We start from the raw sequence: 14,654 nt of genomic DNA on the forward strand, positions 1-14,654 counted from the left end.
CACTAGAGATGTCAATCGGATACCAACTTTTTGGTACAGCGATGCCAAACCGATACCAACTTGGTATTTGGTATTTTAATCCTAATGTTTTTGGTATTTTGTTGTCATGATGAATCCTCGCTAATGTATAAGAGGCTGCGAATTTGGTAAAAAGTTGGTATTTCCCTAATATTCTCAAGTTGGTTCGGTTTCGGTATTTTCTCATGGTTTCAGTTGGTATTTGGTTTGGTATCGGTTTTCAAATTTCCCGTATTTAACATCACTTGAGTGTGCACCCTCATGTTCCTCTTCTCTGAACTCTGCGATCTCCCTGTCCCCAGGGCGCTGTCGATGAAGATGAAGACGACGCACGCGCCACCGGGCGACACGCTGGTTCACCGGGGCGACGTGCTACCGTGTCTGCACTTCGTCTCCCGCGGCTCCATTGAAATACTCAAACATGATATTGTGATGGCCATACTGGGTGAGCTCCATGCTTGTGACTCTTTTCAACAAGCTTGGGCGATAGATGAGTCTGGTAGCATGTTATGTCGTGATTCTTTGGGAATTGGCTGCTGGTGGTCAGTTCAGTGGAATAGCTGCAAGACAGCGTCCCAATCTAAGCTTTTTATTAAACCCGTCAAACTTTTCGTTGTTAAGTGGTAAATTACTTCTGAGAATTGAGTCCCATTACTTGCCTATCAGTTAACAATTACCATACTCATGTGCACGTCGATTTATTAGGAAACACAACCCGTTTAATAGAGCAAAAGGTTACCTGTTTCGATTGTGGTTGCTCTTCTCTTCAGTGCTGAAGAACTTTATACAAGGTTATGCGGTCATTATAACTATCCCTTGCGGTCAGGAACGATGGAATCTGAGATGCCTTTATTTTGATCCACAGGGAAAGAGGACATATTTGGTGAGAACCCTTTGAAGTATCCTACAGTGGGCAAAAGCTCCTGTAATGTGCGTGCCTTAACTTACTGTGATCTGCACAAGATATACCGGGATGATCTGCTGGATGTGTTGGAGATGTACCCCGAGTTCAAGGAGTCCTTCAGCCAAAACCTGGAGATCACCTTCAACCTCAGAGATGTGAGGAGATATATTGGCGGCTCACTGTATTGAAATATCTAATGGGATTTGCTTTGATTCCTTTACATTATGCATACTGGCAACGCCTTTGGGATGAGTTATGCTGAGATATCACTTGAGGTTGGGCGTCAGTCCATTGGCGTGTGCCAGACCATCTGACAGGCCCTGACATGTTCTGTCCTGACCTGACCTGTTCTAACCTGTCGTGACCTCGCTCCTCAGGAGGAGTGTGCCGGCGTGGACCCGGCGGTACTCAGTAGGCGGGGCCTGTACGCCTCTGACTCTGTGAACGACTCGGACGTCAAGAGTCGGGCGTACCAGCGGCCGCGGCGGCGAGGGTTCGGGCCCAGCGCCACCGAGGAGGAGGCCGGGTGGGTGTCCACTGCCCGGTGTGGGGCTGTGTTCAGATGTTGCCCATTGGATGTTGCCCATTGCCCATGTTCATTGCTTCTCATGTAGCGTGGCGACTGACTACACTCCATCGATCTATGTATGTATCTATGTATGCGGTGAAATCAAGATATTTTTATTCAGTAATTATAGCAGAATGAGTAAACATCGTGCAAATTATTTGGTCGTCGCAGTCACTCCCATAACCTCTTGCTGGCCAGAATGACACATTTGAACTGTCCTTCACGTTAAAGTGTTGCTCAGCCTGCGGCCGGGCCCGGCAGTGAGGGCCGAGTGTGTCTGTCAGTGTATCCGTCCGTGACCGTCTTCGCCGCCTCGGCCGTCAGCGAGGGCCTGCTGGACGGTGGCGATGAGAGTGGTACGGGTATCCTGGAGTTCTCGCCAGACAAGGCTGGTCAGGACGTGACGCCGCTCAACCTCGACTTCAGAGAGCGCGAGCAGAGGGAAAAGGAGAAACAGCACATGAACTCGATAGCCGGTAAGTTTCCCCGCCGCTTCGCTGGGTCTTCTCCCCACCCTAACCCACCTGCTTATTGGAGTGATTGAACATGACTGAGATGGATGTGTCCCAAGAGTTCCAGCGGCTGGCTAGAAGCTCGTTGAGCCTAATGGCGGCCAAGTTTGGTAGAGATCTGATTTGAGAGGCAGCCTGGTGCACTGAGCGGCTGAGCCCGCCTGTGAGCTCGCCTTGAGCTCGCTGTGAGTTCGACTGAGCCACCCGCGAGTTGTATGGCCAAGGCTGGCGTGTTGGGCTGGCTGCACTGCACTAGCTTGCTGTCCTGTTGGCTCACGTCCTGTTGGCTCACAGTGGGCCGGATCCATTAGTTGTTCGGTGTCCGCCCCTGTTGAAATGCTACTGGCCAAGGGCTAGCCCAACCATTCCAGTGAAGTTTGTTGGCGTTTAGGTACCTACCATTACCCTCGCCACCACATAGTGGGCTGGTAGTCTGTCCCATAGACATCCTAAGGAAAACCGTTCACTTCACATGCATGGTGCGTATTTGTACCCTGTCACATAAGCCACTCCAACGCAGTTTTATGAAAAGGGGACTTGTTATATATTTGATAATCAAGGTGTTTTACAGTACCGCATGCTTTAGGGTTTGTATTTGATATACAAGAACGTTTACGTCATTTTCACAGCTAAATGAACGTGAAACGTAAGCCTTAAAGGTAGTGTGCCACCTTCCAATGATTTCCCATTTTATTTTTCCTAGGATAAGAGGCTTCTGTTTTTACCTAATATCGCAAAAAAAATCAAAAATGGGCCTAAAATAGTGCTTTTTTCGCCTAAAAGTTTATCGGTTTTTCGATATGTATAACAACTGTAGTGGGCTGACCTGCAAACAGGCGTCGGCAACAATCGCGAATGCGGCGCACATGTGACAATAAGCAAAGGTCATTATATAGTTACGACGTACCTACGGAAATGAGTTATCAGCTGTCTAATCGTAGACAACACAATGTCGAATTTAAACTGTAAGCCTGTATTGGTATTGTTTCTTTGGCTGTCGAACATTAATTTATGGTTTAAAATATTATTTTATGTAAAATAATTGATATGAAACAGCCGTCTCTAAAGTTATGACCCCATCTCACCACATGAAAGTGGCAGAAATGACAATGATCAGCTGACGCATTTTTCTTGGCCGAAGTCAGAGCGCGCGGCCCGACGCACCACCACCGCACCACAAAGTATGAGCAGAAGCCACCTGAGGTAGACCGCGCCCAAAGCCAGGGCCCCGGTAACGTGAGGTAGCCGAGTCGGGGCAGCGTGCGCTGACCCAAGCCGGGGCCGCGGCTTTGGGCGCGGTCTACCGCATCCCCGCGGGCAGCCCCGGGCTATCACATGACACCGGGAGGACGCGCGGCCCCGGCTTGGGTCAGCGCACGCTGCCCCGACTCGGCTACCTCACGTTACCGGGGCCCTGGCTTTGGGCGCGGTCTACCGCCCCACCTAACATGCGTGTTCGAAACCGCAGGAGATGATGATGAACGGGTTTATCGAAACTTGATTGGATGAGCCTATCGGTAATAGCGATTTCAGTGTGTGCATTTATTGTTCATAGTGGTGTGAAATGTGGTTGGGGTACGACCGACAACCCGTCGGGGCGAATTTCGCACTGGGGTACTCAAAATTTGAAGAATTTAAGACGTTTCCATGAGTTTTGAAGGTATGGATAAGTTCTAAAAATCCGATTCTCCTTATCTGGGTCATTAACTCCATACGGTCCAGGAAAGCTGGCACACTACCTTTAATGGTAATCGTACTTTGCTCCACTTTCTAATGCTTCATAAATCCAGAAAACTGCATTATGTTACCAGTATTGATTATATGAAAATGGTGTGTGTATAATCCCACTATTTCGATCACTTCGGACGTAACTTATTCAATGAAATACGTCTGTTTTTATAATCAATATCTTTTCAGTTAAAGCATGGCGTAATCGCAGTCAGTGGCATAGCTCAAAATGCGTGCATTTAATTACCTCTTCTCTTGCCTCAGCTGTCGCAGATAATGAATGATAAAACCTTGCAGCATCGCTAAATTTGCTGAGAACGCTGCACCAATTGGCCAACTATTCTTAGTTGATAACATTGTAGCATTTTCTCTTACTTTCTTTTCTACTTTCGATGCGAAAATCAACTATAGATGCACATTCTGCCACTCGGCCCTCCCACCGTGTCTGTCTGTGTCTCGATGTCCCCGTCCTAGCTTGTGACTGTCTAGCGGCCTCCGTCTCTCCACTGTGAGCAGCACTGCGCTCGGTGCTCGGTCCCGTGCAGTGGTGCGCCCTCTATCACAGCCACGCGCCCCACCGTGCGCCACTTCTCACCCGTCTCTCCAACTCTGCACCCGTAGGAGTGTTCTCCAACATCAAACGGTCGATCACAGACCTGCGATTGTTGAGAAGTGAACGGCACGAGCTAGAGCCGCAGCCAGGTAGGCGCCGAGCCTCTGTAGCTGTCTGTCTGTCTGTGTCTGTCTTTCGCATGCCTCCCAGTACTGGCCCTCCAGCCTTGTCGCCGTATGCGAGTGTGTGTATGCCCAGCTTGCTTGCCGTGTACGAGTACACGACCTCGGCCACTGGGGTAAGGAGTCGGGTTGGGGCCAGAGCCAGCCGAAGTCGCCGTGTGGACCGCATCTAGAAGATCACCGGAGTTCCTCGGAGGCCATTGGAGCTCCCCGGAGTTGACTGGAGGTGGTGAGGTCACGGAAGTGGTCAGCGCAGTGCCGGCGGCACGGACGGGACAAACGGGAGCGCTAAGCGCCGCACGCCGCTGTTCGCAGGTGGTCTGTCGAGCACGCTAAACATAGTCAGTGCCGTGGTCAAGTCTGGCCAACAGGAGCAGAGTCTGCGCTCCTCTCAGCTGCTGGGCGCCGACCTGACGCTAGGTAGAGCCGGCATTCGAGTGACGACTAACTCTGAGCCCGCTGCTCTGTGCCCGCCCCCGCCCCGCCCCCGTCCAATACCCCGCCCCGACCGGCGAGGGAGCCGTACCCTCACCTTCCTTATACCTCTCCCCCTACCCCTTCCCATACCCCAGAGCCGAATTTCCTTTCACTCATCTCACCCACCGTCCCCGGCTGGCCCTTATGGGTTATTTGTTCACCCCGTCTTTGGTTCCTCTCTTCTCCGTGTTCTCTCTCCCACCCCACCGCCTCAGAACCTCTCTGTGTAGAGCAAGCATGCCCTCATGTATGACTGTTAGTAGTTCTCTCGGTCGTGTATTTCTCTGGTGTATGGACCGGTATGATCATGTGACCTATTAGAGTCGATCTCTCAATGATCTGTTCGCTCTTTTTGATCTGTGGAACTGTCTCGGTGACTTGTCGGACGCTCGTGCCGTCTGTTAATTTCATTTTGCACGGGCTATGGTAATGGACTATGTTGTACGAACGATATTGTGTACATTATTGGGCTCTGAATCTGGCGTTATGTTTGAAGGGTTGAGGCACAGACACAGCGATGCGTCCGCTAGGTACCACCGAAACTGGCGAGGCAAGTGTTAGAGTCACACACTCTGTCGACTCTGACTATAGTGTGCAGTGGCTAAATACAGTGACTATCACGGCTCAGCGCAGTATTGTGAGCTTTCATGTCGATCCATGTACTATATGGTCATTGCAGCTTCCGCGAAACCCAACCTGAGCAACGCTATTATATCAGTGTGATTAGTGCAATTTTTATATGTTGATGTGACTAATCGGTCTACAATTACGCGATAGATACATTGCGTAATGCAAATGTTTTGCAAGTGAGTATAGCTTCTTATCCTACATTCGTAAAAAGCCTGCAATGTTGGGACAGTCGGCATTAAACGCCTTTCTGCACAGTTTCAACACAAACACTATATATGATTATAAAATATCAACTTATTCTACATGGCTAACCTATACAATATACATAAACCCTAATCGTGTCAAAATTAAACAGATACATTTGTTATGAATACAATTTTTGTTTTGACGTTAATCTCGGGGTCTTTTCGTGTTCCGCTAATAAATGCTACTTTCTGTGGCTAACATTACTCCCGGTGCTAACATAACCGGTGCTAACTGTGTGCGCTTTGTAACCCTGGTGGCTTTCGCAAGTTCTGTTGTCTGTGATTTTAATTTTTAACATCTGTATTGCAGCGTTGTTGATATGTAATGACTGATGTGGAGCGGTCTCTAGCAATGAGGGAGATTGGACCAAGGCGTTCGCCATGAGCATTCGGTTGCAGTTATCCCGCATAAAGATCAAACGCTCCATATAATTCAACTTTGGGTTAACGACAGTTTAGATACAATTATGTGTGTAAAAATGTCGATAATCGTATCCGGTCCGAAAACTCAGCACTGCATACAGATTCCCTTGCAAATGTGCACGATCAGTTACATTGGATACCGATTTATTATTTGATTTCGAAGCTATCATCCGATCTTTCATTAGCTTTGTTCAAAGGAGCGCACCGTATACATGTAGTTGCAGATGAATGTAATCGGTCGCAGCTAGATGATATCGATGTTACGTTTAATCATATTTTGTTGTTTTTATGATGGGAATGGTGAATCGTTGAAATGTAACAATAGTAAAATTTCAATGTTTGAAATGATCAACCATGTTAGGACGAACGTCGTAGTTCAATCTCCCATCATGCATTTGGTATGCCTTTTTGGTGGTGGGCGGCATGATGACCATAGACAGGCATTGTTGTGGATGACATTCGGATGTGACTCAAAGTCAGCTAAATGACAGAGAACGATTAGTGAACTAAATGACAGAGAAGTCATTTAGTTCACTAAATGACTTGTAAGATACGTGTCTTTTTAAAGCTTCCATATTAAAGAAGATAGCTGGCTGTATGGCTGTGTCCCGTCTGCCCCGGCTGACTGTTTCGTGTGCCGGCCGCCAGGGTCGCTAGTGCAGCGGCGGCACTCGGAGATCCCCACTCGCTCGTCGTGGCTGTCTCGGCGCGAGCCGGAGCCGGCAGCGGCGGCGGCAGCGGCGGCAGAGACCGTCAGCAGCGCAGCCGTCAACGCGCGGATAGACGACCTGAGCAGGTGAGCGGAGGCGCGTGTAGAATTCATAAACAGGCGAGGAGGCCGCTACTGGCCTTATATGTGAGGACAGACGATCTGAACGGTTGATTTTGCATCATGTGTAATACACCGTTCCCTCTTTTCCATCCTCAGGACAGTCAAATCCTTTTCCTCCACGCTTCAACCCCCAGCTCCGGGCTGGACGGGCAGCTTTATCCCATGCGGGAATGTCCGTAAGAGCACGCCCCTAGCCAAGTGCGGTGAGTTGCTTGGGGACTGCTCGGCCTGTCCACTGGATGGGCTCAGCCCCGGGAACTCATCAGGGGCCCACCGAAGCCAATATCTCCCCCTAATCTTATAATCCTTCCGGCTCTGAAATGGTCTCGTCAGACCGAAAGGGCCTAGCCAAACAAAACAAAAACAAAGGCAAGCTTGTGTAATATGATGTTTGCTAAACAGGCATCAGTCCATTTCCGAACACGTTCAGAGGCTGTAATCTGTATGACCGTGCTACAGTCACAGATGTTCGACTGACTATGAACGTCTCTTCCTCAGACAAGTGCAGCGGCTAGACGACCGGCTGCACGAGACGCTGGAGACCATCGTCGGCCTGCTGCGGGACCGGGACCGGGACCGGGACCGGGACCGGGGGTGTACGGACCGGCTCCAGGTCACCGACGAGAGACGGTCCCCCTTCAGAGTACCTGACTCACTACAAAGGTAGGTCTGAATAAAAAAAGGTACACATGCACAGGTCCTTTAGAATAATGTCAGAGATCATGTTATACTAACTATTTCATAAGCGGCTTTCAGTTGAGTTCACAATCGCCCAAGCTGGTCTGCTTCAAAACCGGAGTACTTCGTCAGAACTGAGAGCTTTAGAATGGCTCGATAACATTAACGTGATTAAGGATAAAATCATTTTATTGTGATGAATTCAATCAGTGCACCACACGCCATTTCTACTACCGGGGGCTCACACGGTCTGGAACGCCTTGTTTTATCGTCAATACGGCATGTTTTGTGATAAAATCGCTTCACATGCAGCGACACACCTCCCACTGACGCGGTGTGTCCGTGCCGCAGGCGCCAGCCGTCTATCTCGCCGTCGGATAACGGTGGTGGGGGCGGCGGCGACCCCTGGCAGCCGGCGATGCCTTCCTCCCTGCCGAGCGATGCGCCGGCCGGTGGAAGGCCACCGCCGCCACGCAGCCACTCGCAGCCGGTGGATCTGACCCAGGTCAGTTCAGTGACGCATCTCAGCTGATATATCACAACGGACGCCTGACACCTATCTCTTGACAGTTTGGGGTATAACCCCGCCTGACAGGGGGAGACGGGGTCAGTTTAGACGACTCGGGTCAGTATGGAGGGGAGGAAGGGATAATAAAAAGACACGAGTCCATAGTTTATGCTGACATTTGAAGTCGACGTAGCTTTTGTAGAATTGATTTCGTCCCGTCAGTTGATGACATGACATTACCCTGAGGAAAGTTCCGTAAGACGAGGATATTTGAATGCTCATATTTCGGGCTTCTCTCGACTGTTCACGTCTATCTACCCTCAATACCATATCAGTGCTCCTTGCTGATCCACAGTGGCACCTGCTCTAACCTCCGACCCTCGTTTCGGTCCCCACAGTTCCCCCCTCAGCGGTCCAGCTGGGGTCGGCAGTCGTCCCTGTCGCCGGCAGCCGAGCCGACCGGGTCGACGGGCTCGGCGCACCACCGGACGTCCGCCACCGCACTCCAGGTAGAGGAGGCGTGTAAGCAATGTTCCGCTTCTCTCCCGCCTCCCTCCCCGCCGCCGAGGGCCGCACCGGGCCCTGTCCGGCCCGGCCGGCGCCAGTAGGCTCTCTCTCTCTCTCTCCTCTGGTGTTTCTCTGTGTGCGTTTGTGTGTGCGCCGCCTCCGCCAGCGGCGTGCGCTTTGCCGCGAGCCGCGCCTGTGCCTGGGCGCGGCCAGCTCTACTCTGTGGCTGTGTCGTGTTGCTGGAATGGCTTGACACTTTTTGATGGCCCCGTCTCTTTGCTGTGGCTGGCGCGGGCGCGGGGTGTGGGGGCGGCTGCTGACGCTGTGGTCGTTCGCTAGGTGGCGCCGGCGCAGTCGGCCGACCAGGCCGAGAACAGCTCGTGACCGACAGTGGTGACACGCCGCGATCGTGAATAACGTGAGAGAGCTCGACTCACACGGCGCGCGCAACACTCACACACACTCGGTAGAGGCGTAACTCACACTCAGCACGTAACTCGAGTTTACGAACGACAGATGCAACATTTAGATGCAGACCATACAATGTCTCATGACGATTTATGATGCTTCCAAGCATTCAATGGTGCCTATATAAATTGGCTAGTGGTGTTTTCACTTTTCATACTTGATCTAAAATGGGGTTGGGATTTTTCATGAAAAGGGAATACCAACCTCTGGCCTCGGTTTGCTAAATTAATGGCTGCCCGAACTACGGTAAACGGTTAAAAAAAACTACAAAATATACACATTGTAGTGGATTTATTCTTGTTTTTCTCTTGGTGGGTAGCTAGGATGCACAGATCACAGCGTGCTTACTGTTTAGTTGAGGTCTAGTCGGGCTTCTGTTTTATGTCTAGCTGTATATCTGGCTTCTTTCCTACCTATTCTCCCGGCATTGTCGCTTTGTCAAATGTCGAGTGAAAGCACCTGTGCATGCATATCGAAATTGTTCGCATAGGTGCGTAATCTTGTGCCTGAAATTCGTGAACACATTGAACATATCACTCGGTATGAAGCGACCAAAAGACCTTTTCATTTGCATTTGTGAGAGCATCTCGGCATATATTGCTATTCGCGATAAAAGTACGTGCCTGAATATGAAAAGAGAATGTTGCATTTCATTATATTTATAAACTTTGTCTCTCTTTCAAGCTCAATTGACCAGTTGTCTGCGGGAGTCGCTCAGCCTTCAGAGGCACTGTGAACCTAGTGTGTTGACTTTTCGCTCTGTGCCCGCTTCCAGGAGCCGTCCGTCAACCGTGAGTCTCGCTCGTCAGACGTCTAGTGCTCAGCGCGCCTGTCTGGCGGACCCGGCGGCGGCTCGGTGACCTCTGGTGACCTCGAGTGACCTCAGGGGACGGCTGGGGGGCCGAGGTGCGGCCGGGCTCGGTCGCGCGGCGCCCGCAGTCAGCTGGCGCGACCTGTCGGCCTGAGACCGCCTCATCGGCCAGAACCACCGGCCCGGCGATCACACGGCCTCGGCGGTTCGGCTGCATCGGCTCCACTCATCTCGGCGTCAGCTGGTGGTCGGACGGCTTCGGACAACCCCTGTGCGACGGCCTGCATGTGGCGCCACCAGGGGGTGTGAGAAGGACGCTGGTGACGCGTTGTAGATGGCGCTGGCTGCGTTGGAGCGCTCAGAGAGGTAGTGGCCCTGACACCTGGCCACGCGGCCTTCTCGTGTGTGACGGTGAAAGGAGCGGACGTGAAGTGTCAGTGCGTCGTGGCCAGTTCGGCGTGCGAAGACAGAGGAGGTTCGCGTAGCTCGGAGTCGCGTGTCGAGATCGGGTAGAGCAGGAGAGGAGTACCGTCGGAAAGAGTGAGCGTCCGGCTGCCAGCCGCCGCGGAGCCGTGCCGTGAGGCGGTGTCATGACTCAGGAATCTGTCTATATCAGGGCGCGCCGCCGGGCCGCCGGGCCGGCCAGCTGACCGGCGAGCGCCGCGCCCGGCCACGTCTCGTAGCCTACAGCAGTGCACAAACACTCCCACCACTTCTATATTCCTCTTCTTGTCACTCTTACCTTCTATAATATCGCGGCTTAGAGGGCGATGCGTCGTATCGAGTGCACCCTCGACCGACAGCCGTCAAAAGCTGTAGAAACGCTTACTTACTCGTTCACTACGTCCTCGGGACGGGTCGGGACCGCGCCGCCAGTCTCCCTCTATTTCTCGGCGCGGCAGGCCCGGTCGAGATGGCTTGGTGAACACCGTCCGTATTCAATATTCATGCGATCACCCATCATCGGTCCGAGTAGCGAACCGTTCGCCGATTCCACGATTGTCACGGTTGCTAGTGGGTTGTATTTCGCCGGCTTCCGTGCAGGTGCTTGGTCATCGTTGCCCATCTCAGTTGTCATATAGGTTTGTGTGTTATCCTTGAAGTGTTCCTTGTGCCTGTTGATTTGGTTGTTCTCCACCAATGGATGCGTGCCTGTTACTCCCAAGTTCTTCCAAATTCCTTCCTTTACCGCTCTGATCTAACCAACGCAAGGATTTATACCCTGTTGATTAGTCGTTACCCTTTTGAACCTCTCTCAAACCTTTCGTTATCATAGGCTTAAACCACGCTCTGCCCGCCACCATCCCTTTCCCCTGCCCGACTTTTCCCCTGGCGTTTTCTCTCTCTCCCTCTCAGCCTGTTGTCTGTCCGTCTGGCGGCTGGTGCTGCCCTGGTGGCGCTGTAGCCCCCACCCCTCCGCCCCAGCCCGTCCGGCGGGGTGTATGTGATATGGCGAGGTCCGTATTCTCATTCCAGGCGCGACGAGCCATCGCGCTCCGCGGCTCAGTAGTGTGCAACTATACACGATACGCAGGTTTATATTATACGCCAGCGGGCGCGGCGGCTAGTTAAGCGTAGCGCGCCGGGCTGGCCGCGAGGGATATCTGCCTTGCTCGGGCCCGCGGACTGGCGGCTGCCCGTCCGCTGCGCCGGATCGGCAGCACGCCGTAAGATCTGACTCGGGGTGTGCGGGCCGCCACCGCCGCTCGCGCGCCGTGCAGCCTCACCTCGAGAATGCCTGCCTTTAGCACGCAATCAAAATGCTACCGGCACCGTTCAGCGATCGACCCCATTTGGCCCCCGGACGCGCGCGCGAGCCGCTCTGTCCGGGCCCCGCCTGCAGATCACCCGCTCCGCTCGCTCCGTCTGTTTGAGTCTCCAGAGTCGCGCCCGAACCTCGGACAGGCCAGTCTCGGATGGGAAATCAAAACGGGAAACTGCCTTACGCCCATTTCGTGGCCGGGCATGCCCCGACCCTCCCGTTTGTTGCTGTTATGCGTTTCCCTGAATTTTACGTTTTGTTATGCTGTTGGTAGTTGTTTCGTGGCTTTCCTCTATGTGTCTGACCTGGCGCGCAGGAGGGAGGTATTTTATACAACCGACGCGTCGTTGCCAGCGCTGGCGGGCCGGTCACGGAACGTCCGGTCCGACATCGGACCTCGGGTGCCCACCTCAGCCGCCCCACCTGACCGGAGTTCCTGTCGCACGCGCCCGCCACTCACAGCCGGAGCGCCGGCGCGGCGTCCGTTTGGATAGGTTGCCCGTTTGGTTTGTGGTCGTTGCTCTCTGCCCCTCTCTGTCTCTGTCTCTCTCTTGGCGCGCGGGTGACTCTAGGGCGTCCCGTGGCCGCCGAGTGCGCCGCGGTGTGAGGTGGTGGCCACTGCAGAGAGCGAGCGAGCGAGCCAGCGAGCGCAAGAGAGCGAGAGAGCGAGCGTGTGTGCGCATTGTGCGGCGAGCGGCGCCGCCTCCGGCACCCGCCGGCACCCAGGGCCGATTGGCTCACACAATACGGCGCTATTTTAAGCGAGATTACTAAATGAGACATCACTGTAATAAACGTTCAAACTGCAATAAGGAATATCTGCGTTTGTGTGTGGAGCTGTGGGGATGCAGAGTCGAGCAACAGTGAACAGACGAACATGGCAGTAGCGATAACTGTCTGAAACGTCGCAGTGTAGGATAACTAGCGAGGTTAGAGAGGTCATTCGCATATTCTAGCTATCAATCTTTGAACACACAAGTACTTAATGCAATAATAACAAAATAAAAGGCTTCGTCCGGCCACCTAAACGTTTTATTCAATTGTTTAATTATTCGTAAGACTTCGGCGGCGCATTTGAATACGATGAATTATTTATGCGAATTCATACAACAACATCTGGAGCGGTTTAGAAGACGGCGACCCAACTGAAGCCCCTCTGATCCGGTTTCCGAGCCACTATAATATCAGCTAAACGGATTGGAAGGCAACTGAGCATGGAGCGACTGTCACTGATGCCCGTGCCACTGCAACCAGCTAAAACCAGAAAGAAGTTCTCGACGATGTCACTGAGGTCAAGGATGAACGGTTATATGCATTAAAAAAAAATGTTCAGTGCTGAGTTCTGAAGTCGAACTACGATCATAATAACATTAGTCAAAGGAAATAAGAAAATGTTCCGTGTATGTGATTTCATTTGTGCGCATTTTAATGCTTTCAGAAACCTGCAGTACAAAGATCCTTCAAATATGCATTCGGGTACCTAATCTCTAAAGCAAAGGCAATAAATATATACCATGCATTATGTCTACACAACACCCTAGTTATGCATAATCATGTCTTGTCTACAGGGTGTCTCATAAGTTCGTTCTCACATTATATTTGCATGTGAAACAGAGTACATTGCGTCTTGATATATTTGTGACCCCTCAATGTGCTCCCCATTTAATAGGCAAACACATGAACACATGCTGCGGCATGCCAACCGGCATGTTTGGCTGCATAGCAGGCTTAAAGTTAATCCAGACTGACTTGACATGCGTCGTGAGCTCCTCGAGGCTGGAACAGCGCTACGCTTCGACGAGCCTAATTTTCAGCATAACCATCAAATTTTTATGAAATTTTGATCCGTTGAGGTGCCTGGCATGTGGTCTTGCCACAAACGCCTGTCACAGTCTCCTTGCACCGCTTTTAAGCTTTGCTTGACCTGTGCACTGATGCACTGTCTTGCCTGAAGATGGGCCTACGACCTCTCGGATGCCATTTTCTCCTCTATAAATGTGTTCATACTCGCGGTTCGAGTTAAGCTTGAGGGTTGAAACTCCTCCTAGATGTTCTTGGAAAAGCATTATGCTTCCCAAAGCTGTTTCTGGGACACCATTCGCAACCTGGTCAGCGTCTGGACGCCTATAACCCCACAATACCGTGACCTTGGCCTTTCGCATAGGAACATAACGGGACGAAACGGAGGCCTCCTCCTTCGCCCTTATGGGGTTGTTTTCGGGTTTGGACGGGTGTTTCATCTCGAACGTGGACTAGTTAGTCCAGATGACCTGGTTGATGTCCTCAGCCCTTTAGTTTTTTAGCCTCAGGCATAACGAAACTCATGTTTGGCCATTTTAAGACGTTTTTGACTGTTTTGAGCCCTCCGGTAAGCAAAGCTTAAGTCACCTTGAGTTATGTACCCCGAAAGAACACTCTTAGACAGCTGGTAATCCATCCTGAAAAGTCTGTTTACCAACTTTCTAACCCTTTGACCTTTTTGATGGCCACTTTGGCGCCACACAGTTTTGGCCACATGGCTCACTCCTGAGAGCTGACAAAAAAGAGGATAAACTTGCAATGATTGACTCCCGACAAATCATCGGTGTCACTTGCTGACTATGCGTCCAGTTAGCGATGGAAATTGTCTACAGACTGGTAGGCCTCAATCACCCTCAATCGTCGCGAATGGTCACGTGCTGACTAAATACCGAGACGTACCCGTATTGGAGACCTCTATGTTGCGGCGTTAGCCGTCTGTGTAGGAAACGGGCTCTCTAGCAAAAACTATTTTGTCTACAGAAATTAGTTACTGTGGGGCATATTTCTACCAGCCATGGCAACCACGTAAGCCCAGTAACGAACCAAT

General features: G+C 51.7%; 1 protein-coding gene across 6 annotated transcripts in view; it reads left to right on the plus strand.

Annotated features, from left to right (window-relative positions):
- Positions 1-12,618, plus strand: part of LOC122378526 (potassium voltage-gated channel unc-103-like) — a 179,391-nt gene extending 166,773 nt beyond the window's left edge. For 3 of the 6 annotated variants that reach the window (XM_043359672.1, XM_043359676.1, XM_043359677.1), the window contains 11 exons: positions 321-463; positions 884-1,077; positions 1,300-1,448; positions 1,815-1,966; positions 4,352-4,432; positions 6,889-7,036; positions 7,571-7,735; positions 8,102-8,255; positions 8,657-8,780; positions 9,105-9,183; positions 10,009-12,618. In XM_043359672.1, the coding sequence (XP_043215607.1) occupies positions 321-463; positions 884-1,077; positions 1,300-1,448; positions 1,815-1,966; positions 4,352-4,432; positions 6,889-7,036; positions 7,571-7,735; positions 8,102-8,255; positions 8,657-8,780; positions 9,105-9,178 (1,384 nt within the window). In that variant the 3' untranslated portion in view covers positions 9,179-9,183; positions 10,009-12,618. The remainder of the gene's footprint in view (positions 1-320; positions 464-883; positions 1,078-1,299; positions 1,449-1,814; positions 1,967-4,351; positions 4,433-6,888; positions 7,037-7,570; positions 7,736-8,101; positions 8,256-8,656; positions 8,781-9,104; positions 9,184-10,008) is intronic. The other 3 variants (XM_043359673.1, XM_043359674.1, XM_043359675.1) reach the window with 3 other exon arrangements.
- Positions 12,619-14,654: the final 2,036 nt, after the last annotated feature.

The sequence above is a fragment of the Amphibalanus amphitrite genome, unplaced genomic scaffold (assembly GCF_019059575.1).
Source record: "Amphibalanus amphitrite isolate SeventyFive unplaced genomic scaffold, NRLGWU_Aamphi_draft 000061F_arrow, whole genome shotgun sequence".
Classification (NCBI taxonomy): domain Eukaryota; kingdom Metazoa; phylum Arthropoda; class Thecostraca; order Balanomorpha; family Balanidae; genus Amphibalanus; species Amphibalanus amphitrite.